A 27562-nucleotide genomic window follows, 5' to 3' on the forward strand; every position below is an offset into this window, starting at 1 on the left:
AGTTTATGACTATTAAGATAGTTTGTTTCCCTTACAGACATGCTTCACTAGTTTCTGTGGCAAAGAAGAAAGCCAAACTAGGCTGTTTGTTTGGGGAATTACTCACTTTGAGAAATAAGGATGGAATGCACAAAGGAAGACCTTAGGTTCAACATCTTAGACCTAAGTGGGAGTCCACATCTTTCCACCATGAGAACAGGGATGGGAGGTGGCAGGCAGCTACGGACGGACAGTCAGCGCACCACAAAGGGACCACCACGATTGAAAATTTTAAACTCCCTGTCGTCCTTATCTGTTCTGCAGGCAAAATCTTGCTGCGGTGGTTTGGATAGTGATGGATGAGTTATTTTAATGCCGGAGAGCATAAACTTGGGAGTGGAAGTGGACCGTGTCGATATGCTGACGGGGAAACTGTTGAAAAGGGCGTAGGGGCAGGGGTGAGCCTGAATTTGGGCATCCAAGGGTGCAGAAGAATGGAGAGGTGGAGTTTAAAGACCGAGTGTTTCAGGGTAATAAGAGGCTTTGGGTGCTCGAGGCTTCAGGAAAATACTGGTTGGGTAATAAGCCTTCTCGTTGGTTTCGAAATCAAACTGTGTGGTGGGGGAATCCCACACGGAGGCTTGAAGCGTCTCCCCGCAAGCCGGGCCCCAGCGCCTTCCTCGACCCGGGCAGCACCCGGCAGCTGAGGCCCGCACCTGGGGCACGGTTGCCGCCGGACCCGCGGGGAAGCGCGGCGGCGCGCTGGGCCGCAGGGGTCACGCGCGCTCCGCGGAACGGGCGGTCCCGCACCCGCGAGGAGGGGGCGCCGGCGGCGCGCGCTCTTCCGGGACCGCTCCGGCCGGAGGCTGTGGAGGGCGCTGCCAGGCTGCGGCCGCGCAAGTCCCAGGTACGTCGGGCAGGAATTAGCATCCATGGGCATCCCCGCTCCGCAGCCATCCCCAGACCGGGCGGGTGGCCAGGCAGGCAGGGCCCCAGGGTGGCCGAGCGCGGACGCGGGCATCCCCGCTTCCCGGTCGGCGGCACCCAGGACCCCCGTCGTGCCGCGCGGGTCCCGGGGAGAGTGGAGCCCTCGGCCCCGAGGCTCCCGCAGCCCCGCCCGCGCAGCGCCGCGGAGGAGCGGGGGCCGCCCGGAAAGGGACGGGGGCGCGGCCGGGGTTCGCCCAGCCCTCGGCGTCCGGGTGTCCGCGGGCCGCGGCGGGGCGCAGGGCCCTCCAGCCTCCTAGAGGGGGCTCCGCGCTGCGCGCGGCCGCGTTCCCGGAGGCGAGGGGCGGCTGGCTACGGTTCCCCGAAGGGCCGCCCTCTCGCCGGCCGCTGTGCCTGCCCCGGCCGCTCCCGCCTGCTTCACTCGGAGCGGCTGTGACGGGGCTCAGGTGGAAGCGTCTGCGCTCCCTGCTCACCGCAGGGACCCAGCTTCTAGGGCTGGGATTTCCCACCAGGGCTCAGAAGTGGGACAGGGTCAGGACTCGGAGCTGCCCAGGACTCTCAATCCCCGCACCCCTAGCCTGGCCTCTGTCCCCGGGGTGGGCTTCACGCCCTTTTAACTTCTATAAATGAGAACTTGTCTTTAGAACTTCGATGCCAGGCAAGAAAATATTTTTCCTGTTTGGGGGGAAAAAATCTGGGAGGAGAGAGAGAAATTGTTCCGGGTGTGAGCAGTTCAGGTGGGTGAGATGCTTGTAATCTTGTAGAAGGTCTCGTCTGCACTGGTCTGCACTGCTTGCAACGTTGTTAACTCAGATCTTCGTCAAAAAGCAACTGGGAGGGAGGATAACCTGACTTGAAAGTAGAGACAAAAAAAAAAAAAAAGGGCAGATATCCTATTTGAAAAGGACTTATTCACCAGTATTTTGTTTCTTCCTGTTCTGAGCAGAAAACATTTGTATCTTTAAACTTTTTGTACTGAGGGTGTTTTACAAACATTGCCTGAACTTAACAACTTGTTTTGAAAGTTTCTAAGCTGTCAGTTAATTTTTTTTTTTCATTATGTTACTTAAGAATTTGACTTGATTGGTTAAATACCTTGTTTTGATTTTGGTGATCGAGCATAATTAATTATATGTGGCATCTTGGTGTAACCTCTTCATAAATATCTTTAAGTAAATTGCTTGTCAAAAAACAATTTTTTATCTCCACAATATCATTTAAAATTTACATCACTATGTCCTCATACAGCAGCGGTATGTCTGAGTTTCTGAGTGCTGTCTTCTTCCTTAGCAATCTTTATGTTAAAAAAAAATCCAGTTGTTGCTTCTTGTTGCCTATGCTTTTTTTTTTTTAATTGCCTATTCTTACCAGGTTTATTTTCCATGTTGCTAAAGAACATATGTGTTTGGGTACTTCTTGCAACAACAGTCTATGCATAAAATTCTTCTTTAGATTTTGAATGGCTGGAAATGTCTTAGCTTTACTCTTAGATGATTATTTAAATGGATATAAATGTCTAGACTAACAGGTATGTTTTCTCAGCCCTTTGGGGCTATTATTCCATTGTTTTGAGGCTAGATGAGAAATTTCTATTCTTTTTTTGCTTGGGATTTAACATACATTTACAATTTGTGAACTTAAATTTTTCTTTAGTTATGAAAAATTCTTAGTTATTTGAAAAGACCCTGATGCTGGGAAAAATTGAAGGCAGGAGGAGAAGGGGACGACAGAGGATGAGATGGTTGGATGGCATCACCAGCACAGTGGACATGAGTTTGAGTAAATCTGGGAGCTGGTGATGGACAGGGAGGCCTGGTGTGCTGCGGTCCATGGGGTCGCAAAGAGTCAGACACGACTGAGTGACTGAACTGAACTGATATCTTTTAATCTTTGGATCCATACCAGCGTTTGTGGCAGACCTTACAGGAGATTTCTAGGAGGCTAGCTTCTAGCCAGGTGGAGACCAAGGGTCAGAGGGCAGAGATTTGTGAGGGCCCTGTTCACAGAAGGCGTAGCCTCTTCCCTGCGCTTGGCTTTATGGAGAGCCCACTTGCACGTCCCTGCCAGGCATCGGGCCACGAGTCTGTCCCTCTCCGGTCCGGCTTCACCTTGGCGTCTCAGCCCTTGCCCTGGAGGGGATGTCTGGTCCTGCTTTCACTCTGAGCCACAGGACTTCAGCTTCCTCTCAGCTCGGTTGCCTCTAACGCCAGGCTTACTCCTCAGACTCCCATCCTATCCTAAGTCTGGGACCAGTAATTCCTCACCACTCTGGCAACTTTCTGAATTCTTTAACCACGTGATTTTTATACTTTGTGCAGATCCACAACCTTCATTAGATGTGACTCCACTCCATCTAACTTGAGCATCGCCCTTCCCTTTCCTGGTGTCTTACATTGAAGAGTTCTCTGCCCCCTGCTATATAATGTATTGAGGAAATGTGAGGAGAGACAAGTAATTTTGACCTTAAGCATCAAGTTGTTAATCATAGTTTTAGCATCATCAATATTTATTATTTGTTGAAAACTGATCATGCAATAGGTGTCATATAATATTTACATGAAATAGCCCAAGATCTCTACTCATATACATTTCACCTTTTAAAGAGAAAAAACAGGTAGGAAAAATTTTTTAATGGGCATATCTGACCTTAAATCTTAGCATAATAAAAAAAATTGGTATAAATTCCGTAAGATTTGTGCACTATCTTACACAGTAGACAAAAATCAAGTAAATTTTGGTTGTTCAGTACAGTTATACTAAGAGGATTTTTCTTCCAACAGCTGATTAAGCAGGAAGACATTGGGATAGACAGACCCAAGCGGTAGTAGTCATCTTGTCTTAACGCTGTCGGTTTGCGGCGGGGACAGTGCTGCATCCAGGGCCTCTGTGGGTTAGGGTCTCTTGTCTGCTGTTTCTGCTCTTCCGTGCTTTTACCTTGCTTCCGTTAGCGCCTGGTTGCTTTTTGTTTTATACTGGATGTTGTATCTGAAAAATTGCAGAACGACATCTGGGGCCTAGGATGATGCTGTCTTCTTCTGAAGCAAATTTTCCTTTGCTACCTAGTGCTAGGTACTTGTGAGCACCAGCATTCCAGAAATGATCCTGGTCCTTATTCAGAGAGTGAGGCTGCCTGAGCCATCCGGATAAATCAGAGCTGCAATGGAGCCTCTGTTAGGACTTCTCTTCCTCTAATTTGGCCTTTCCTATCCAATCCATGACTGTCCCAGACCTTAACACTTAACCCCCTGCCTTCTCAGTCTGTCAAAAGTGCTGTGCAGCTTCTCAGACTGTGATACTGTGCTCACGGTGATAAAAGTCAAGGCTGAAAATTTTGGCAGAGAATTTGGAACTATGACAATGACATAGCTGATGTGAAGAGGAACCAAATAGAAATTATATAGATTAAAACTGTAATAATAAAAAAATTAAAAATCAGTGGATGGATTTAACAGTAAATTAAACATAGTTGAAGAAAGAAAAACAAACTAGAAAATAGATCAGAAGAAAATGTTTAGACTGAAACTTGAAGAGACCAAAGTATGAAAAGAACAGAGTAGAAAGAGACGTGGATGATACAGCTAACTAGTGCTTAGATGAAAATTCATGACCTGAAATGGAGATATTAGAAGTGAAGAATGGCTGAAAATTAGTAAGGAAACATCTATCTAAGGAAATTCAAATGAGAACATTAAAATAAATCCAGAGAAAGCAGAAGGAAGGAAATAGTAATATAAGAACAGAAATTAATGAAGTAGAAAATCGAGGCTCTGTCAACTGAAAAGTTGGTTTTTTGAAAATGCTGGTAAAGATGATAAACCTCTGGCAAGACAATCGAGAAAGAAAGCAGGCATGAATAACTCATCTAAGGAATAGAATAGAGGTCCTGTAGACATTAAAATAATATGTCTACATATTATTATACATATATGTATTTATATATATTTATTATATATAATAAATAAATATATAAAATAAATATATAATATATATAATAAATATATAAAAATAAATATATATAATAAATATATATAAATAAATATATATATTATATATATAAATATATATATTATATTTGTATATATATGTCTATATATCCTCATATATAATAAGAGGATATAAGTAACTATGTCAGTAAGCTTGACAAAGTAGGAGAAAATTTGATATATTCCTTGAAAAGCATAACTGACAAAAGAATAAAAAGAAAATCTGAATCATTCTGTAACTGTTAATGTATTTAATGTATTCAACAACAAAAACATTAGGAGAAAGGAAATTTAAAGGGCAATTTTATATCTGATTCAGAAATTCTAAGCAAAATATTAGAAACAAAATCCAGCAATATGTAAAAAGGATAATACATCCAGACAAATGTGGGTTTATTTTAAAAATGTGAGGTTGCTTTAACACTAAAGTTTATCCATGTAGTCACCAATATTTATTAACAAAGTAAAGAAGGAAATATTATCTCAATAGTTATAGGAAGAAAAAAAGAATTTGATACAATTCAGCATTTACTAATAAAGAGAATAAAGTATAAGGATTGAAAAAAGGAAATAAAATGATCATTATACCTGGATGATATGATTGTGTATGTAGCAAATAAACAGGAATTTATAAACTGTGAAAATTGTTGAATTAGTTTTGCAAGGTTGCTCAATGCATGGTAAATATGTAAAATTTAATTGAATCTCTCTCTTTGTATCTATAGGTATATCCCACATATAAGTAACACTATTTTCACAACTTTAATAAAAGTATCAAATGCCTAGGAATAAATATCACAAAAATATGCTCAAGACCTCTATATGGAAAATCATAAGGTATTATTGTGATAAAGAAGACCAAAATAAATAGAAAAATATCAAGCTCATGAATTGAGAGCTTCAATATTGTAATGATGTCAATAATTCCCAAATTATCTATAGAATCATGGCATTGCCAATTAAAATCAATGGATTTTGTTTTTGAAACTGCTAAGCTAATTCTGTAGTTTATAAGAATATACAGAGGGCCAAGACTAACCAAGGCTCACTTACAGAAGAACAAGGAGGAAGGCCTTGTTCTTCTGGATATGAAGATGTGTCACATATTTAGTGTTACCAGTACAGAGATAGGTGAGTAGACATCGGATCCGAATAGAGAGCCCTGAGGAGGCACACTCAGCCTTAGATGGACGTGTGAGTATCGGCAAAGGTGGTATTGTTGTTTCCCCAAAACTATCTTTTGAAAAATGTACTGAGTCAAACAGCTTCCTCAGTGATTCAGCAGGTAAAGAATCCTCCTGCGATGCAGGAGACATAGGAGACATGGGTTTGATCCCTGGGTCAGAAAGATCCCCTGGAGGAGGAAATGTCAGCCCACTCCAGTATTCTTGCCTGGAGAATTCGTGGACAGAGGAGCCTGGTGAACTACAGTCCATGGGTTTGCAAAGAGTCAGACATGACTGAGCAACTGAGTGTGCGCGCACACACACACGCGTGCACACACACACGTGCATGCACACACACGCGCACACACATGCACACACACATGCGCACACACACACACACTGAGTCAAACACTGCTTCCTGCACTTAGTTTCTCAGGAAGAGAAAGTTCTGATGGTCTGATTGTCCCTCAACCCAACAAACCCCCTTGCTCTGCCTGGGATTCTCAGCATCCCTCCTGTCTGCTAGTCATAATGCAAAACAGGTTGACAAGCATGGAACCTTTTTCTTTTGGTTAAAGAGCACACTCTTCCTGGAGCTGCTTCTAGTGAAAGGTGGTCAGAGAGAGCTGTGGTTTGGCTTTGTGAGCCCTCTAACACTTGGGGGCATCAGGTCAGATAAGAGGTGTGTTCTAGTGGAAGATCTGAAGGGTACAAATAGGAGGTTGTAAATCCACTTGGTTAAGCCTAGCCCTTTTCTTAAACTGCTTGCTTTTTCATCCTCTATCATTCATTTACTCATTTTCCAATCCGTGGTTGGTCCTGCTCCATATTCCCAGGTGGTACTATGCTTTTTATGTCATTGTTCAGTGGCGGTCTATCTGTGTTAGTGTTGTGGGAGGTGTTAGAGAATTCATTTTTTATCCTATTCATACATTCCATTTCCCTCTTGGTTATTTCTTCGTGTATATGTGTGTGTGTGTGAAGAATTGATGCTTTTAAACTGTGGTGTTGGAGAAGACTCTTGATAACCCCTTGGACAGCAAGGAGATCCTGCTAGTCCATCCTAAAGGAAATCAGTCCTGAATATTCGTTGGAAGGCCTGATGCTGAAGCTGAAACGCCAATACTTTGGCCACCTCATGTGAAGAGTTGACTCATTGGAAAAGACCCTGATGCTGGGAAAGATCGAGGGCAGGAGGAGAAGGGGGCGACAGAGGATGAGATGGTTGGATGGCATCACCGACTCAATGGATGTGGGTTTGAGTGAACTGGAGTTGGTGATGGACAGGGAGGCCTGGTGTGCTGCGATTCATGGGGTCGCAAAGAGTTCGACACGACTGAGCAACTGAACTGAACTGATGTGTGTGTGCGAGTGTGTGTTATATCTTATTCATTTGTGGCTGGCTTGGCCTTTGTTGCTGCGTGTGGTAGCTTCTCTCGTTGTGGAGCAGGGGTCCTAGGGGTGTGGGCTTCAGTACTTGCAGCACATGGGCTCAGTAGCTGACATGCAGGCGAGTCCCCTGCATTGGCAGGTGGCTTCTTAACCACTGGACCCCAGGGAAGCCCCATGTTTTATATCTTACAAAACATTTCTCAAGAACTGGAATTAAGCCATGATGTCAAACACAATCATTCATTTGAACCTCTTTTCTTTGTAGGTCAAATCATTGGACAATGCCACGTGCTTTGTGGACAGCGTGGGTCTGGGCTGTCATCAGCCTGTCCACAGAAGGAGCCTCTGATCAGGCTTCTTCTCTGTCTTGTGACCCAGCTGGTGTCTGCGATGGCCATTCCAGATCTTTAAACTTCATCCCCTCTGGTCTCACGGCAGGTGTGAAAAGCCTTGACCTGTCCAACAATGAGATCACCTATGTCGGCAACAGAGACCTGCAGAGGTGTGTGAACCTGAAGACTCTGAGGCTGGGGGCCAATGAAATTCATACAGTGGAGGAAGATTCTTTTTTTCACCTGAGGAGTCTTGAATATTTGGACTTATCCTATAATCGCTTATCTAACTTATCATCCTCCTGGTTCAGGTCCCTTTATGTCTTGAAATTCTTAAACTTACTGGGAAATTTATACAATACACTTGGAGAAACATCTCTTTTTTCTCATCTGCCAAATCTGCGGACCCTGAAAGTAGGAAATAGTAACAGCTTCACTGAGATTCATGAAAAGGATTTCGCTGGACTGACTTTTCTTGAGGAGCTTGAGATCAGTGCTCAAAATCTGCAGATATATGTGCCAAAGAGTTTAAAGTCAATCCAGAACATTAGCCGTCTGATTCTTCATCTGAAGCAGCCTGTTTTACTCCTGGACATTCTTGTAGATATTGTAAGTTCCTTAGATTATTTAGAACTGAGCGATACCAATTTGCACACTTTCCATCTTTCAGAAGCATCCATCAGTGAAATGAATACATCGGTTAAAAAGCTTATATTTAGAAATGTGCAATTCACCGACGAAAGTTTTGTTGAAGTTGTCAAACTGTTTAACTATGTTTCTGGGATCTTAGAAGTAGAGTTTGATGACTGTACCCATGATGGAATTGGCGATTTTAGAACACTGGCTTTGGACAGAATTAGATACCTAGGGAACGTGGAGACGTTGACAATACGGAAGTTGCACATTCCACAGTTTTTCTTATTTCATGATCTGAGTAGCATATATTCACTCACAGGCAGAGTTAGAAGAGTCACAATAGAGAACAGCAAGGTGTTTCTGGTTCCCTGTTTACTTTCACAACATTTAAAGTCATTAGAATATCTGGATCTCAGTGAAAACTTAATGTCTGAAGAAACCTTGAAAAACTCAGCCTGTGAGAATGCCTGGCCCTTCCTTCAAACCTTGGTTTTAAGGCAGAATCGTTTGAAATCACTAGAAAAAACTGGAGAACTTTTGCTTACTCTGAAAAATTTGACTAACCTTGATATCAGTAAGAATAATTTTCTTTCAATGCCTGAAACTTGTCAGTGGCCAGGAAGAATGAAACAGTTGAACTTATCCAGCACAAGGATACACAGTTTAACCCAGTGCCTTCCCCAGACCCTGGAAATTTTAGATGTTAGCAATAACAATCTCGATTCATTTTCTTTGATTTTGCCGCAACTCAAAGAACTTTATATTTCCAGAAATAAGTTGAAGACTCTACCAGATGCCTCCTTCTTACCCGTGTTATCAATTATGAGAATTAGCAGAAATATAATAAATACTTTCTCTAAGGAGCAACTTGATTCTTTTCAACAACTGAAGACTTTGGAGGCCGGTGGCAACAGCTTCATTTGCTCCTGTGACTTCCTGGCCTTCACGCAGGGGCAGCAGGCACTGGCCCGTGTCCTGGCCGACTGGCCGGATGACTACCGCTGTGACTCTCCCTCCCACGTGCGGGGCCAGCGGGTGCGGGACGCCCGGCTCTCCCTTTCTGAATGCCACAGGGCGGCCGTGGTGTCCGCCGTGTGCTGTGCCCTCTTCCTGTTGCTCCTGCTCACAGGGGTTCTGTGTCACCGTCTCCATGGACTGTGGTACATGAAGATGATGTGGGCCTGGCTGCAGGCCAAGAGGAAGCCCAGGAAGGCTCCCCGCAGGGACATCTGCTATGACGCCTTTGTGTCCTACAGTGAGCGGGATTCCTACTGGGTGGAGAACCTCATGGTCCAGGAGCTGGAGCACTTCAACCCTCCCTTTAAGCTGTGTCTTCATAAGCGAGACTTCGTTCCTGGCAAGTGGATTATTGACAACATCATTGACTCCATCGAAAAGAGCCACAAAACCATCTTTGTGCTTTCAGAGAACTTTGTGAAGAGCGAGTGGTGCAAGTATGAGCTGGACTTCTCCCATTTCCGTCTCTTTGATGAGAACAATGATGCTGCCATTCTGATCCTGCTGGAGCCCATTGACAAGAAGGCCATCCCCCAGCGCTTCTGTAAGCTGCGGAAGATCATGAACACCAAGACCTACCTGGAGTGGCCCACGGATGAGACTCAGCAGGAAGGGTTTTGGTTAAATTTGAGAGCTGCAATAAGGTCCTAGGATCCTTCATTAAGGGTCAGTCTTGGTGTGGTGGTGGTCCTTCTATCACTAGTTATAACTGAGTCCATTCTGACTCAATTATATGTGAACCATCCAATGAATATTCATTGGAAGAATTGATGCTGAAGCTGAAGCTCCAATACTTTGGCCACCTGATGTGAAGAGCTGACTCACTGGAAAAGACCCTGATGCTGGGAAATACTGTAGGCAGGAGGAGGAGGGGATGACAGGATGAGATGGTTGGATGGCATTACTGACTCAATGGACATGAATTTGAACAATCTCCAGGAAATAGTGAAGGACAGGGAAGACTGGCATGCTACAGTCCATGAGGTTGCAAAGAGTCAGGCAGGACTTAGCGACCGAACAACAACCATATATAAACCATATAAATGAGGACCTGCTTACTAAAATGACTAAAACTGTTCAAATTTTGTCTAGAGTGCTGTTTTATAAAAACTGCTACCAAATTGGAAAAACATGGTTCTAGGCTTTTATTTATCCTATGAGACAGTCATGATCTCAGTCCATGATTGATATGTGAATTATCTGTAGCAGTTGGCTTAGTTCATTAGGAAACAGCAGAAATGAATAGATTTTAAGTGACTTTCCATCCGCTTTCTGCTAGGGGCTCATCCACGTCTGAAGAGGGTGTTCTTCGTCCCCCAGCTCTCCCTTCTGTGTGTGACTGCTCTCAGGAGCAACAAGACAAAATGTTAAAGTCCTTCAGCCAAATGTATTGCTCTCCTTAGAAAAAAAGTGCTGTTTTGTGTCCCCATAGCTTTACAGGATACTGAAATACCTTGACGGTGTATTTTGAAATGAGCTGTGCGTGTCTTTGTCAGTATTTGATAAGTTTCTCCAGCCATAGTTACTTGAGAGAGGGTATATAACCCAAATGCAGTAAATTATGTATTTCTCTGGAAATGAAACTAATGAAATAAATACTCAGTTTTGAAGAATTTTAAAGAAGTCTCCTGTATCTCTGATTCTGATCTTCAGCCTTTAGTGATGTGCAAAGTTCTCATTAGTGTCTGGTTACTCTGCTCTCAGCTCCCTGAATCATGTTGCTTTTTCCTTCTTTGAAAAAGTCTTGTTTCTAATTCTAAAAAGGGCTCTCTTTTTTTCTCTTTCTCAAATGTTATAGAAGTATGTGTGAGCTAAATAAATTTGTAAGCAAGTATCAACCTAGAAGTTCCTCAGTGACTCTAAAATATTTGATACACAATGATTTAAAAGAAAGATACTACTTCCATATGTTAATTTTTAGAATCTAGATAATAAGGCATTAAATAAATGCATTAAATTTAAAAGTAAGGAGCTGCTTATGGATTTCGTGCAACTCGCTTGTTAAGCTGGGAACCATGTGTGAAGGAAGTGACCTTGCTTAATCTTTAGCCAGAACTGGGTCTGTGTGGTTTACTGGGGTCTGAAGTCAGAAAGCCCTGGGTTAGGACAAGTGTATCTTTGGGTAACTCAGTCTGACCCCAGATATTTTCCTGTCACAAAGACAGGGGTAGTAATGAATCCATCAGAGGGGCCTATGTTGAGATCAATGTGCAGCAGAGTCAGTAAAGCACTAGACGTGTGGCCCTGGGTTACTGTTCGGGCTGAGGAGGCAAGAGGACCATGCCATTCTCAGAGAATGGAAACCACGGGTGCTCACACAGGCCGACAGGTGCCTGTGGTAGATGTTAGCCATTGTTATTTTCCAAGAAGTGAGTCATCGCCTTATATATTATGGTTTGTAAATGAACATTTTTGTGTTATGGGTACTAGCAGGGATCTCAGGTATATTTTCTGTTGTTTGCAGAAAGTTATACCAAAGAAATAAGTCCATTAAGTGCATAATAGGCTTTAGTCCTTGGGAAACCCACAGGGTTGGTTCTTCTCTCTTATAAACTCCTGGGAGCATGCAATGGAGGAGACAGTAGCCAGCCTAATAAAAAAGACCAGTTCAGGAAGAGGAAACTAGAGATGCCACAGAAACCAAATACAAAATGGACTTTTTGCCTTACTTCTCTATTTCCTACATAAGTATAACATTAATTGTCATGAGAACCAGACAAATTTAACATAGATGTGATCTGTAGATTTAATTTCAACAATTTAAACAGAAACAGCTTCATAGTTAATTGATAGATCTAAAATAATGTTTTGAAAAGAATCTATTTTTCTCATTACAAATGTTAAACTGTAGAAATTCTGGAAAAGAAACTACAGCATATAAAAGAAAGAGTCAGCTCTTATCCTTCCACCTTGAGCTAACCGCTGGTAACTGGATAGGTTACTGCTCTCCATAATTTTTTCAATGTGTATATTTTTTCAATGTGTATATGAAGTTTTACTTCATAAAACAGATTAGATTTTACATGTTTAAACTGTATAAAGAAAATAGCATCTTTTTTTCCCTGATGTTGTTTGGTAATTATCTAACACTTCTAAGCTCTGAAGTTCAGTCACAATTCCATGCAGACATCTATTAGTTTACTTGCTCAGAGTTCTAAAGGGTCATCATGCAGCTCTCCATAAAAAATAAGTGGCAAATACCCCAGGGGTTGAATACATCAGAGGTCAAATACAACAGAGGTCATTAAGGACTCTTCTACAGAAGAAAAACTAAGTTTTAGTTGGTGTTTATCCAACTGCAAGGTGATCTGTCAATACCTAGTTCAAGAATCTTGTTTTATCTCTTTAACCTTGCATATGGCTGGTATGTAATATATATGGAATTGTTGAAATGCCTGCTGAGTAGGGAAATAAACTAGAGTTAAATCTTCTAATAATCTGGATGATGAGCCAGTTGTAATACTGAAGCATTGAGTAGTTTCAAGAAGGAAAATTACCAACAGGTAGAGATCTTAATGTGAGGGACTTCCTTGGTGTTCCTGTGGTTTAGAATCCACCTTCCAATGCAAGGGATGTAGGTTTGATTCCTGGTGGGGGAACTAAGATCCCATATGCCTCGGAGCAACTAAGCTTCTGCCCTGCAACTAGAGAAAGCCTGTGCATTGCAATGAAGAACCGGCGCAGCCAAAAAAGCATCTTAATGTGAGATCTCATCATTATAACTATGATGGAATTTTGTATAAAGCACATGGCCAAAATTTTTTTAAAATTTATTAAGTATAATTGATTTATAGTGTTAATTTCTGCTGCATGGCAAAGTGATTCAGTTATACATATATGTACATTCTTTTTCATATTCTTTTCCATAATGATTTATCACAGAATATTGAATATAGTTCCCTGTCCTATACAGTAGGACCTTGTTTATCCTTTCTATATATAATAGTCTGCATCTGCTAATCCCAAACTCCCAATCCAACAGTTCCCTGGCCCCCATCCCCACTGGCAACTCCAAGTCTGTTCTCTGTGTCTGTGAGTGTTTCTGTTTCATAGTCGGTTCATTTGTGTCACATTTTAGATTCCACAGATAAGTGATATCATAGGACATTTGTCTTTCTGATTTACTTCACTCAGTAGGATAATCTAGGTCACCTATGTTGCTGCAATGCGTTGCCAGTGTTTTGGCAATAGATGTGTTTCCTTTTTACTTCATTCAAGTGTAATATCTTCAAGTGTTGCAGATGTCTGGTGTGATGTATATTGGTGACTATTTAGTAAATGACCAGTAATTTAAAATGAATTAATTTGAGGGAGTTCAACATGGTAATACCATTCTTAGGTTAATTTGTTCTGACTTGTCTTCGCAATTCTGTTAATTTTTTCTTTCTTGTTGGATTGGTTCATTTGCTCAGCAGATATTTATTGGTGCCTCTTATGTGTCAGGTGCTGCCCAAGTGCTGCAAAGATAGTAGGGAACAAAACATAAAATCCTCTGTCTTCATGGAGAGGAAGACAGACAGCAGACAAATGAGCCTGTGATGTGATTTCAGGTGTCGGAAAGGGCTGGGATGGAAACAAAAACAGCATGGCCATGGAAAGAGTGTGTGTGTGTGTGTGTGTGTGTGTGTGTGTGTGAGTGTGAACAGAGTGGCCCAGGAGAAGAGAAGGATGCGCTCCCTCAGTCACCCGTGGGTGGGCTGAGCGTGCAGCAGCCCCAGGGCACCTGCGCAGCTCTGGCCCATTGTGTGGATGGCAGCACCCGGCGCTAGAGGTTTTGAGAGCGATCTCTAATGGAAGGGCTCTGTGGTACCAAAGCTGCCACGGGGTAACAAGAACAGAGAACATAAAAGACCGTGTCCTTAAACCATAGATTTAATGACTGTACTTTGAAGATGTTGAACTGATAAGAGGGCATTTGTTGTAACTCAATAAAATTGTATGTGAGAAGTACTTTGCAAACCTCTGAAACACATCTCAGGTGAGATCACTGTAAGCCAAACTCGAGATGGGATGTCCACGGTGAAAGTGAAGTAAAGTCGCTCAGTCGTGTCTGACTCTTTGCGACCCCACGGACTGTAGCCTACCAGGCTTCTCCATCCATGGGATTCTCCAAGCAAGAATACTGGAGTGGGTTGCCATTTCCGTGGGTGGTACCATATGCGTCACAAACGAGGATTAGAAAATGGTCGTAATCAGAAAGATCCAAGGCCTCTGTGTTTATTCCATTGCTCAGCTTCTGTTTAAATTCTCTCCACACAGACACAGTGTCAGTTTTTATTCAGTTCTCTAAGTTCTTGGGATCTCTAAAAATTAAAAGAGTATTAGAAAATATTTCAACATGCAGTACATTGCTTCTGGGGTAAGTGTGCCATGCTATTCCAGCCCTAGTGAATAGTTAATGCCTTGAACGATTCCTATTACCACGGGTTGCCAGGCCACCAGATAACGAAGCCAGTCCAGGATCTGTCCATATAAAAAGTGTGTGCGCTCCCAGCTGAATCTCAATTAAGGAGGTTACTCTACATCTAGCCATGTAGCAGAAATAGTCATTGTTATTTATACTACATCTAATTTCTAAAAGTAAAACAGTCTACAATAAAATCCCCAAATATAATCCCAAACAAGAATAAAAGGTGAGGGTCACATACTAAAAGAAATAGGAAGTGGGGAATGATGAACGTGGAAAACCAAGGATGATGAAAACTACTGTTAAGTGAGCATAAATAGCTCTGGGCTATTCTGCCATCAGTTCATCAGCGGGAAGACATTAGTTCACGATAATACATATCCTATGCTGGTCCCTCGGCTGGACTGTATTGAGGGAACTTCATACATAGTATTTCTATTAGCCATGTCATACACGGAAAGGCAGACTTTTCATACGTATCATTTATGTTACACTGAATCTCAATAAGGAGTGCATGTGTTTCTGTAGCTGCCTTAGAAGAATGATGCTTGTTGTTAGGGTGTTCCATTCAGAAACACAGTTCTGTATTTCACAGGAAAAAAAAGTACATGTAATATTCAAAAGCTTATTCTCTCAAGACCATTTCATTCTGTCAAAGAAACCAATTGTCTTTTATTATTTAGATTATCATTAAGGTGACATTTATGATCATGTTATCACCATTTTATAACAAAGACCTATATACTGAGGTTTCAGAAGTGAGTTATTAACCAAAAGCTGTTCTGGCCTCAGCCTAGTGAGGAGAGAAGGTGCACGGCAGCCTTCAGCCATGGCTGTTCTTGGCTGGGTTCTGAGAGAAAAGCCAGCTGGGAAGGGAGCTGGCGGCCAGGAGTGGGCTCTCTGTTGAGACCCAGGGCCCACCTACGCTGCTGCCCCTGCTGCTCTACTGGCAAGTCTTTCCTTGACTTGCAGTTCTCAGCCACGGGGGTGTTTCTGCAGATAGCCATTGGTAAAACTGCACAATTAGGGTTGGTGAAGAGTCAAGGGGGCAGGGACGGGGTATCTGCTTTAGCACTGTGAAATTCAAGTGACTGGAACTCAGAAGGAATATGGTAAGTCCCCTACATATAAGTGAGCTCCGTTCAGAGAGTGCTTTCATAGTCCAACAAAGTTATCTAGGTACCCAACTAACACCATCGTCTATATACTATACTTTTCACACAAATAACACATAAAAATCAAGCAAACAAAAAAATGACACATTTTAAATCTTCTAGTACAGTACCATGAAAAGTACAGTAGTACAGTACAATAGCTGAACAGACACATGAACTAACTTACACGACTGGACGTGCAAATGCACGTTCCCATCTCTGAAAGTTCACGACTTGGAGGTCCATACGTAGGGGACTGACTGCAGGGAGGCTGCTACTGAGGAGCTAAGAGGGAGTACTTGGCAGGCTGTGGCCATCCCCTCAGGGCTCTTCTGCTTAAGGGGATGCGTTTTAGTTCTGTTTACTCCCCTGGAGGAGACACTGTTTTTGGGCTGGTGGGGTGGAGGGCCAAGGCTTTGCAGTCAGCGCTAGAGGGGGACACTCTCTTCCTGTGACCTTAATGAGAGTGAGTGTATTTGGTTGGGGGTCCCTGCTGTCTATAAAAGTCCTGTTGTTGCCATTCACTGACCAAATCTGTAGTAGGTCTTCACTCCTTTCAATATTATTATTACTTAGGTTAGCCTAAGAAAAGATGAGATACAGCAAGGAATTAAAGAAGCCAAAGTTCAGGGGGAAAAACTCTACTCATTTCTGGAAATAATACAATTTGGTACACTTTAAAAATACTTTTCTATATTCTAGTTCACAGTTTGGACTTTTAAATTTTCTATTCTATTTTTCCCCCCATCCACTCATCTTATCCACCCGTTATTTGTCATCTGTCTGCCTATCTATCATCTATCTATCTGCCTACCTACTTATCCTTCCATATACTCATATTATCCATATTTGCAATGTCCCATCACATTTTCACTAGAGCCTTTATAGTGGAATAAGTGGAATACAAAGAGTAGACTGTATCTTTTATGGCATTTAACCTCTTAACTAGAATAGTAACGCAGACATGGATGAGAAAAGGGACAAGTCACTTTGAAATAGGTAGTTAGGGAAAACGGTGTTTTCTGCTGTACCTGTAGTGATGACAAAGAAAGTTTAGATTAAAGAATGTATCACCAGAAAATAATATTTCATAACTTCATAAAAAGGATATGGGTTATTGATCATCCTCTTCAAATCAACCTTCTCTTTGCAGTAAGGGCACGTCTGCTTTTTACCAACAATACACCAACCTCGGATGCAGAATTCATGAAAGCTTAGGGATCTTGTTACGGAAGCTTCTGGACATTGAAGGGCAAGTCTACTTCATGATGATGTGATGGAAGTGACCCCACCTGTTGGGTGGAGTGGTGGAGGCAGGAATGGCTCTCAGTCATGACTTGGTTGTGTCCATTGCTTTCCTAGAGACTCTGCAGGACCATGGAGCCACCACGGACAGTGAGCTTGAAGTCAAAGCTTATGACCCTGAGGAGTTTACTGATCGTCTTAGCCTTACAGGTTCTGACCTCAGATTCTGTGATTAAATTAGACAAAGAATGTGGATGTGCTTTTTTACAGGATGTCTTATGTAAACATATCCTCACTTTTTGTGCATTTCTCTGCGTTTATCATAGCATCTCCCCATTTGGCTTTTTGGGCACCCACCCATTACAATCTATGTAATGAGATTAGACAAGTTCAAATTATTTGTGATCAAATATTTATACAAATATTTCCATTAGCTTCATAAGTTTTTTCTCAAGTTTTTATTCCTGATAAGAAGCCAGTTATTTTGAAATAGAATATATAGAATCTAGGCATTTACAGATTCATTTGTACACAATCCCTTGTACAGAAAGATCGATGCTTTGTCCCCAGAGTTGACAATGAACCATGTTTTCCCTCAGCACCAGGGACTGAGTCTTACAGAGCCTGAGCCACTCTGTGTCATGACTTTTTGTGTATTTACCTATCTCTCCTGGGCAATGTGCTTCCTGTGGGACAGTGACTCATTCATCTCGGTGCTCAGCACCTTATGCAGTGCCTCAGTGCCTATCGGGGGGCTTCCCAGCCGGCGCTATGGCAAAGAATCCGCCTGCCAATGCAGGAGATGCAAGAGACTCAAGTTGGACTCCTGGGACAGGAGGATCCCCTGGAGGAGGAATGGCAGTCCACTCCAGCATTCTTGCCTGGAGAACTCCATGGACAGAGGAGCCTGGTGGGCTACAGTCCATGGGGCCTCAGACAGTTGGACATGACTGAGCGAGTAAGCACGCACGCGCACACACACACACACACACACACACACACACACACACGTGCCTATTTATTGAACGAATATTTGAATGAATCATTCAAAACCAATTACTTTTGCAAACTTACTTTCCTCAGGTTCCACAGCTTATAGATTTGAGTAAGATCATTAACTGCGGCTTCCCAGGTGTCTCTGTGGTGAAGAACCCCCCTGCCAATGCAGGAGATGCAGGTTCAATCCCTGGGTGGGGGAAGATCCCCTGGAGAAGGAAATGGCAATCCATTCCAGTATTCAGCCTGGGAAATCCCATGGACAGAGGAGCCTGGTGGGCTACAGTCCATGGGGTCACAAAAAGAGTCGGCTATGACTTAGCGACTAAACAACAAACACAATGATTAACTATGAGATTCATCGTGTTGATTGACTTCTATAGTCATTGATCCCAGCGTGGCTTTCCCTGATCTGCTAAGCACCCATGTAGAAGTTCCCTCACTAACGGAGGGCATGGAGGTGGAGCCAATCAAGGCCACATAGATGATTCCTCGGTATTACATGTGTGTGCAACCAAGAGTTCCCATTCTTTTATGTTCTTGGAACTGGGGTCACTTTTGCATGTTTGGGTTAACATAAAGTGTATTATAATAAAGATACTGAATCAAAACCTGCACAGTTCTTCGTTCAAAAGAGCTGGAGGATAGCCCATACCCTCCAGATAGGTATGGATGGAGTTCAGGGGTCACTGAGCAACCATTGAGATGTTCATCTCCTCTTTAATATCCCCTTTTATCTTCAAAATCTCATCTGAAAAGCCTTTACCCCAGCAGAATTTCTGCAGAGCAAGACTCAGATTCCCACCCCTTGTTAACATGATTCATGTTTGCCCACTCCTTGCTAATATGACTCATGCTAAAATGGGCCATTAATAATGCTCCCTGCAAAGCAAATTTAAAGGTGACTACATTTTCGATTACAATATGCACACATGTACAACAATCCCTAAGGGCTTTTAAAGGTGGAGAGAGAAAATATTTCTACTTGCAAATGGCAGAAGGGGCTCTGTTCCAACATTTGAAAACTAAATCATATTAAAACTAGGACCAGACTTGGAAAATTTCTACTAAGAATGATAGGTTTTTGGGAAATGTATCACACTGAAAAACCACATAGAATCCCACATGGGATATCTTTGTGTTTCTTACCTTAAAATGTTAAGACTTAAATGTTGGAGTAAAGGCTCCTATTACATTTCAGATGCATTTGGTCCAGTTTTTTACTCTCAGGATTGAATAAATGGAATCTGTCCAGATTAAACAGAATCAAATCATGAGTGCTGCACGTCTATGGTATTACTGACTGAGTTCGGTGGGCTTCAGAGGCAAGAGGCAGATGGTTTGATCAGCTTATAATGCCAGAGCTTTGAACTGACTGAGTGCACAGCAGTATTATAAAATTGATATTGTACTATAAAATAAAGATAAATGATGCCTTTTTTTCCCTGTATTAAGAGAAGAATTAAAATACTGATTGTTGGTCAATGCAAAGACAACTGTGGTATCCAGAGTTACGTGCTCAGGCAGTGCAGCCTGCTTGGCCCAGGGCTCTTGATGCCAGCATCTTTCGCACATGGAGCCCTTTCTCACCAGCCAGTAAGGATGCTGGTTTCCAGGGCCAGGCTGGCCTGGTCCCTAAAGATCCCTCTGCTGGTGGATAGTGATTTGGGGCACAAACCATGGGCCAGGGAATCAAACGGTCCTGAACCACGTGCTCCTGTTTTGGTCCCTTCCTGTGTAATTTAAGGTGTCCTCTTTCCAAGACCAAAGCTGATACTTGGCTTTCCCCATCACCACTGTTGACACAAGCAGGTTCCTGAAAATTATTTCCGGGCAAAACACACCACCATTAATACCGTAGATGTGCAGCACTCATGATTTGACTCTGTTTAATCTGGACACATTCCATTTATTCAGTCCTGAGAGTAAAAACCTGGGCATTGTCGTTCTTATTCTTGTGAGATTCAGACATGGGCTCCGCCAGGCAAGTCCCGAGTCCTGCCCTGCAGCTGAAACTGCACTCTGTTCTTCGCTCTCCACCCTGTCTCCCCTGGTGCTCACTGGCTACCTGCGTGCTTAAGGTTTTACCAGCTCTTCCAGCCAGCCTCTGCTCAGATGCTGCAGCCCTCCCGTCTGTGTGGCCTGAAGACTCCTTTTAAAAAAGAAATTACTGGGGGAGGAGGAGGTTGGGAGGAGGAGGAAAAGAGGTTTACCGCCTGCTAACTAAGAGGAGTTCATTATTCATCAGGGATTCGGAGAGAGTCTCAATAAGAAAATGGACAGGAGCATAAAGGCTTGGAGTTTGGGGAAGGGAGCTAAGCAAGGCAGAAGGAAGTGGGGAGAAGGAGGAGACAGAGGAGGAGGGAGGTGACGGGACAGTCCTCCCTGATTTTCCATCTCCCAGCACTGTCTTGAGGAGGGCCAAATGGCCTCCCATGAAAAGGATACACATGCTTGCATGAAAGCTGGTAGGTGTTTTCAATGAGCCCTTCTTCATCGAGTTCCACAATGATCTTCTGCCCACACACGGCACAGATGTCGTCCGACAGACTCCTGGTGGGCATCCCGCTGACGCTGTAGAACTATGGGGGACAGGCAGAGAGCACACGTCATTCTCCAAACACAGGGAAGCCACTGCCAGCTTGAAGACACGGAGGCTTTACTGTTTCTCTGCTGGTTTTTCCCACAGGAACAATGCTACTGTGGGGTAAAGGTTTCCCAGGCGAAACCCCACTGAACCCCAAAGCACATCGCTAATTATAACCATCTAACTTCTCCACTGAGGAATCCTTTAGGAGGAACAATTTTATCGAGGGCTGTCGTTCAGAATGACATGGGAAGCTTTTTAAATTCACCCAGAACCTGGCCCTTTCCCTTATTCTCCTGAGACTCTGATTCCCAGATCTCGAGTAATCCCAAACATCTATGTATCTTTTAATTAATTTTAATATAGTTAATATTTTAATCAATTTTAATAAAATCCCATCTGACTACAGGGAGTACAAAGACTAATCGCATTAGAAAGCAGTGCATTTAGAATTCTAACTTGGGACATTGCATCTCCCCAGGGGTGTGGATGAGGAGCGATTCTCAACATTGGCAGCACATTAGAATGTCTAAGAAGCTTTTTTAAAAATAAAATATTTATTTTATAATTGTTTTAGATGTAAAAGATGCAAAGATAGAATAGAGTTCCCATATCAAGTTTCCCCTGTGATTAACATTTTACATTTAGGGTGGTACATTTGTTATGATTAATGAACCAACACCGATGCATTATTATGAAATAAAGTCTATACTTTGTTCAGATTGTTTGGTTTTTCTCAAATGTCCTTATTTTGTTCTAGAATCCCATCCAGGATACCATTAATTGTCTTATCTCTTTAGGCTTCTCTCTTTTTTTATTTTTTAGGCTTCTCTTGGCTTTGGCAGTCTCTCAGACTTTGTTTTTTTCTCTATGATTGACAGTTTGGGGGTGGGGGCGGTGTTTGTAGCATGTCCCTCACTTGGATTTTAGCTAATGTTTTTTTCTCTTGATTATGCTGGGCTTATGAGTTTTAGGAAAGAAGAGAACAGAGGTGAAATGCCATTCTTACCACGTCGTGGCAAGGGTACGTGCTGTCAACATGATCCATCATTGCTGATGTTGACCTTGATCACTGAGCTTGAGGTAGTGTTTGTCAACTTTCTCCACTCTAAAACTACCTTTTACTTCTGTCTACACTGTACTCTTTGGAAGGAAATCGCCATCACCACGAGCAGTTCACACTGAGGGAGTGGGGGGTTAGCAGTTATGGTCCACATTTGTATCGGTCAGGGTTCTCCAGGGGAGTGGAACAGAGGATATGCCTGTGTGGTCGGGGGAGAGCGGGTAGAGGAGAGGGAGAAAGGGGAAGGGAGAGAGACTCTTAAAGACCTGAGGCTGGCAAGTCTGGGACCTGGAGGGCAGGCTAGCAGGCTGCACTCCGGAAAGAGTTTTCAGACTTGAGACAGAACCCCTTCTTCTCTGAAAAACTTCAGTTTTTGCCCTTAACATCTTTGACTGATTAGCTAAGATCTATCTATGTTTTCAAGGGTATTTGCTTTCCCTTAAAGTTAATTATAGCTACAAAATACATTCAAAGCAACATGTAGACTCATGTTTGGTCAAACAACTGGATACCAGAGCCTAATCAAGTTGACACATAAAAGTTAACCATGCAACCTTCTTAAAGGTGGAATATCTCCATAAATTATGTGGAATTTGTCTGAATAGGAGACGTGTCTATTCTCATTTATTTATATATCTATTCAATCATCCATTTATTTCACTGTGGACTCACGGGTATTTACTCTACACTTCAGGTTACGACCCAGTACTGTTCACCACTAATACTGCTGCTACTTGTGTTACTCAGCCTTGTGTTTCAGCCTTGGCTTCTGCGTCTCTTTGACATACCCTTATCATTGTGGGTTTTTTCTTGTGTGGGCTTGTTTTTGAGAACTTCCTTACGTTCTGGCACTACAAAATACTCTAGGTTCATATTGTATGTTCCCTAACAAGACCCAGAATCAGCCGTTTTCCCAAGGAACAGTTTCCTTTTATTATAGACTGGTATTAGAAAACAAGATCGCAGTACTTTGTGTGCTCACTGCTACTGAGCTGCCATTGCTTCTAGGGCTTCTTAGTTGACAAAGCAAGGAAATAAATCTGTATATCCTAACCCATGTATATACACATATCTATAAAATAGTTCTACATGCATCATCTACATTAAGATACATATAATCTATGTTAAGCGAAACACGAGCTCAGACTGATGTCTTTGACTCTGATCCGTTACTACACAGATCGTTCTGGCCTTCCCTCTGTGCTTGCATGCAGCCTCCTGAGAGTGAGAAACACAGCTTCCATGACCAGTCTTCCATTCACTTGGAGTCCAGTTCCACACACATGCAGAGAGGTGTCAGGGTGTACCCATAGCCCTGAGGGAAACTTACTTAGTGGAGTGCAGTGCTTGCATATAGTTCCTTTTGCTTTTAATCTCAGATCTCCACTCATTGCAAAGAGACTTAGGTCAGCACTTTTCCCCCCACCCACTTCAGAGAGGTTATTTCACACATTTGTAATACAGCTGAATTCCCTTGTCACAGTCCACATTCTATCCTGGCATTCCCTGACATCCTACATGCCTTGCTTTAGATTTGCACACGTTAAGGTTTAACCTTTCTGCTAAAAAGTACTGCTGATTTTTACAAATGCATAGTGTCATGCATTCACCATTAGAGTATCATAGAGAATAATTTCACCACTCTAACAAATTCCCTGTGCTTCACACACTCAACCCTGCTCCCTCCGTAACCCTCTTGGCAACCACTGGTCTCTTTAGCATCTCCATAGTTGTACCTTTTCCAAATTGTCATATAAGTGGAATCATATAGTACAGACTGGCTTCTTTCACTTAGCACTATATATTTACGATTCATCCAGCTTTTTGCATGGCGTAATAGCTTATTCCTTTTCCTAGGGAGCTTTTAAAACAAAGCAGATGCATTGGCTCCACTCCCAGAGTCTGACTTAATTAGTGTGGGGCTCAGGCACTGGTGTGAGAATGGAGATTGTGTCTCCTTTGCTTCCTCTTGACCTCTGTCACAAGCACATGAACAAGTGCACACACACACACATATACACACACACACCATCAGCTGAAGTCACTGGTGGTTGTGCTAATGGCTTGAGACAGTACTTGGTGGTTGGAATGAGGATGACAGGAGATGACAAGATGTCATAGACTGGTGGGATGGAATCAGGTGAGGAATCTCTATAAAGCTGGGGCTTAAAGACTTGATTGTTTTGCCAGGTTTTTTCTTTTTTTCCTGGTCCACTGGAGAACAGAGGACATTCAACTCTTCTGCTCCTGTCCACAAGCAGGCATAAGAGGCTTTGCGAATTTTTAAAGGGGGGATGGCTCTGATTTCTGTTGGAGGAACTGGGAGTGAAAATGCTCCCTTCTGTGCTCACCTTAAACCTTACTAGAAAGGCAGCTGTCTTAGAGATGACACATGGCTGCCCATCCCAGCATTCCACCACAGAAGTTAGATTCCAGGCTCTAGAGAAACAGTAAGATGGAGTCTACAGAGATGGGGAAGGGAGGTTGGGGGATGAAATCAAGGCCTTGTCTACTCAGTCCTGGCCCATAAGTGGAGAGGGAGAACAGCAGTCCAGAAGTCCAGTCTTCCCTTGCTACTCACAACGGTTTTTCCATTTCATATCTGGCTGTGTGCCAAGACACTGGTAGAGGACAGAGATGTGGAATTTCTGAAACCACTGGGTCATACCCGGAACCTTTGGTATGTAAGTTTTTAAGAGATGCACGTGTGTTAGACACAGATGGTTACTCCTAATATCTGAATCTGGAATCCATCTAACCAGAAAGTGTGTCCATTCTGAGTTTTAATTTTAAGAGCATTAAAAAAACTATTAGGGATTTTTTTAATTCCAGGGAATAATATACAGTCAGAATACATTTAGCACACTTTTTATCTCTTCTATTTCTTCAAATGCTGTATAATGATAACTGATCTTTATGATGATTATTACCCTGAGGTATTGATTGATTCTAAAGTGCTTTATGTGCATCAAATATGACTTTTATTTGCATCAGCAGATAAAGGGTTTTTGTTATTGTTTAATTTTTACTAATCCTTTATTTTTATTTTTTAGATTAATTTTTACTAAACCTTTAAATGTTGGCAATTGGAGTATGCTAGATATGGTTACTTCCAGATAATTTGATGCCTGGAGAACCCAGGGAGCAGTTGGGCTGACAGAACCAAAAAACACCTATTTCTGAAAATGGGCACAAATGTGTCAGATGAGACCATTTTTCTATATACCAAAAATGATTTCAAAGAATGAAAGTAACGCTTACCCCTAGAGTAGAAGCCATGTAGTCCGAACAGATCTCTGCGAAGTCTCTCCCCATTACTCCATAGTAGAGGCCATAGAACAAGGACACAATGCCAAAATCCATGGAGTCTCTAGCTTTGATTCTATTGAGAACAACAGCCAAGGGAAGTAAGAGTGGGCATCTTGGGGTGGGGGGCGGGTCTCGGGAAGGACTGCAGCTTGGAAAGTATTTCTTGCCATGGTATCTAACATAACTTTGAGTGTATTTCCCCCCATTTGTTTGTTTAATGTTTCTTCTTTTTTTTAATGAATTTAAAATTCTCTTCATTCCTTTAAATTTTACCACTCAGGGCTAAGTGGACAAAATAATTCTTAAAAGAGTGTTTAACGTCTTCTTTGGACTGCAGTGCTGAGACAGGCCAACTCTAACCAGAGGTTCTCAAGCTTGGCTGTAGGTGGGCAAACCTGGGCAGCTTGTAAAGAACCTCCATCTGCAGGCTGCACCGTGGGCCAATTACATTAGCTCTCTAGAGGTGGGGCCCACACAGCAATATTTTTGGAGGCTCTCCAGACAACGATGATTGCAGTGGGCAGCTAACATTATTAGGAACCTCTTTAACAGTGCAATGGTTCTCAGCCCTAACTGTATGTTAGGATTACGTGGGGGAGATTTAAAGTATATACTAATACATGAGCCTATCTTCCAGGGCTCTAATTTAAGTGGCTTGGGGTGGGGTCTGGACAGTAGCTCGGGCTAAGAAGTTTGATCCTTGTGATCAAACTTAGATTTTATAGAATGCTTTCAAATACTTAATCTTACCTAAAAATATTGGAGATAGATATCATTAGCCCTACTTTGGTTTGAAAAATGGAGACTTAGGAAAAATGATTGCTTAACCTGACAATTGGTACTAGGAATCAAGCTCACATTTTGAGGTCATTTGTTACTATGCCATAGTTGCCATGTGTTAATAAAAAATTTTTTTCTTTGCAAGTTGGATATTTCAAATACACCAGGATTCTCTACAACAACCCCTATTTCTTTTTTTATTTTTAAATTTATTTTTAATTGGAGGATAATTGCTTTACAATGTTGTGTTGGTTTCTGCCATATAACAAACGTGAATCAGCCCCTTCCCCCCTCCCCCACCTTCTTTTTTTAAAGGTAAAGGTTTCTTTAAAAAGTGAATGATTAGCTCCTGATGTAATATCTGGATCTTAATGATCACACTTTCTATTTGCTCCCTCTGTAAAAGAGTCTCTAATACTAGCAATGGAAGTAGGTGGATCTGACTGAGTCAGGAAGGAAGTGGAGAGAGGAGAGGAGCTGGTAGTCTCTCTCTTCTGAAACTTTCTACTGGTTGTTTTTGTACTCGGTTAATTTGAGGAGGAAATGGTAAAAGCTGTGTAGACCTGGAGGGCAGAGATCTTTTGGTGTTGTGAACTGGGAATTCCAACACAGTGGGCAGCTTCATCCATCCAAGATCTGAAAATTGGGGCAGTGACGAAGAATGAAGATGACCTTCCCTCCATGCCCAGGGGAGCATGGATTTATAATCTAAGTGATAAAAAGTGGAGCAACAAAGTTGTAGTTCCACAGAAAAGAATCTCAATACAATTGTGCTCAGTAACAATTAGTGGTGAAAAAAATAGTTCCTTCCCACCCGAGGGCTTCCCTGTTGGCTCAGCTGGTGAAGAATGCGCCTACAGTGTGGGAGACCTGGGCCCTGGGTTGGGAAGGTACCCTGGAGAAGGGAAAGGCTACCCACTCCAATATTCTGGCCCGGAGAATTCCATGGATAGAGGAGCCTGGCAGGCTACATACAGTCCATGGGTTCACAAAGTCGGACACGACTGACGATTCTCACTTCATTTCCCATCTGAAGGGTTATGTTCTTCATACACCTCATTATAGGAGAATTCCTGGATAAGGATCTTAAAATCATACAGATAATAATTTGGGGGTAACTACAGTCCCAAGTGACTTCATAAAAGTAAAAAAACATTTTACATACATTAAAGTAATATAGACAGTATGCTGAAAGAATAATTCAGTGTCTTTCTATAGCTTAAACAAATAATAATAGATCTTTTCAGTTATATTCTATCCCTTTCCTCCTAGGGAATGGCAGGAGTTCCCTCTCTGAAAATTGCATGAGATATTTATGAAATCAGACTACTGTGTTGCCACAGGAAGAGCCCTCCCCCCAGGGCTGGGTCTCCATCCAGTTTTCTTCCTTATTTTATGACTTATGGGTAGCTAACTTCTGCCTTTCAAATTTCTAAAGTTCCAGAGATTTAGAGTAATTTTTTTTGTCATGTGGCCTGTGGGATCTTAGTTCACTGACCAGAGATTGAACTTGCACCCCCAGCTTGGGAGTCCCAACCACAGGGTCACCAAGGAGGTCCCAGAGTTTAGAG

General features: G+C 42.5%; 2 protein-coding genes across 7 annotated transcripts in view; one reads left to right on the forward strand and one right to left on the reverse strand.

The window, feature by feature from the left end:
• The first annotated feature begins 453 nt into the window (after positions 1 to 453).
• TLR2 (toll like receptor 2) overlaps positions 454 to 27562 on the forward strand; it is a 136162-nt gene continuing 109053 nt past the window's right edge. The window contains exons 1-2 of one of the 3 annotated variants that reach the window (XM_043902652.1): positions 521 to 886; positions 7731 to 11070. In XM_043902652.1, coding sequence (XP_043758587.1) covers positions 7747 to 10101 — 2355 coding nt within the window. In that variant the 5' untranslated portion in view covers positions 521 to 886; positions 7731 to 7746 and the 3' untranslated portion in view covers positions 10102 to 11070. Of the gene's footprint in view, positions 887 to 1365; positions 1662 to 7730; positions 11071 to 27562 lie in introns of those variants that run through there. The other 2 variants (XM_043902651.1, XR_006341140.1) reach the window with 2 other exon arrangements.
• Positions 14310 to 27562, reverse strand: part of RNF175 (ring finger protein 175) — a 60869-nt gene continuing 47616 nt past the window's right edge. For 2 of the 4 annotated variants that reach the window (XM_043902654.1, XM_043902657.1), the window contains 4 exons: positions 25164 to 25284; positions 20701 to 20834; positions 17123 to 17224; positions 14310 to 14944 (listed from right to left, as the gene is read on the reverse strand). In XM_043902654.1, coding sequence (XP_043758589.1) covers positions 14824 to 14944; positions 17123 to 17224; positions 20701 to 20834; positions 25164 to 25284 — 478 coding nt within the window. In that variant the 3' untranslated portion in view covers positions 14310 to 14823. The remainder of the gene's footprint in view (positions 14945 to 17122; positions 17225 to 20700; positions 20835 to 25163; positions 25285 to 27562) is intronic. The other 2 variants (XM_043902655.1, XM_043902656.1) reach the window with 2 other exon arrangements.

The sequence above is a fragment of the Cervus elaphus genome, chromosome 5 (genome assembly GCF_910594005.1).
Source record: "Cervus elaphus chromosome 5, mCerEla1.1, whole genome shotgun sequence".
Lineage (NCBI taxonomy): Eukaryota > Metazoa > Chordata > Mammalia > Artiodactyla > Cervidae > Cervus > Cervus elaphus.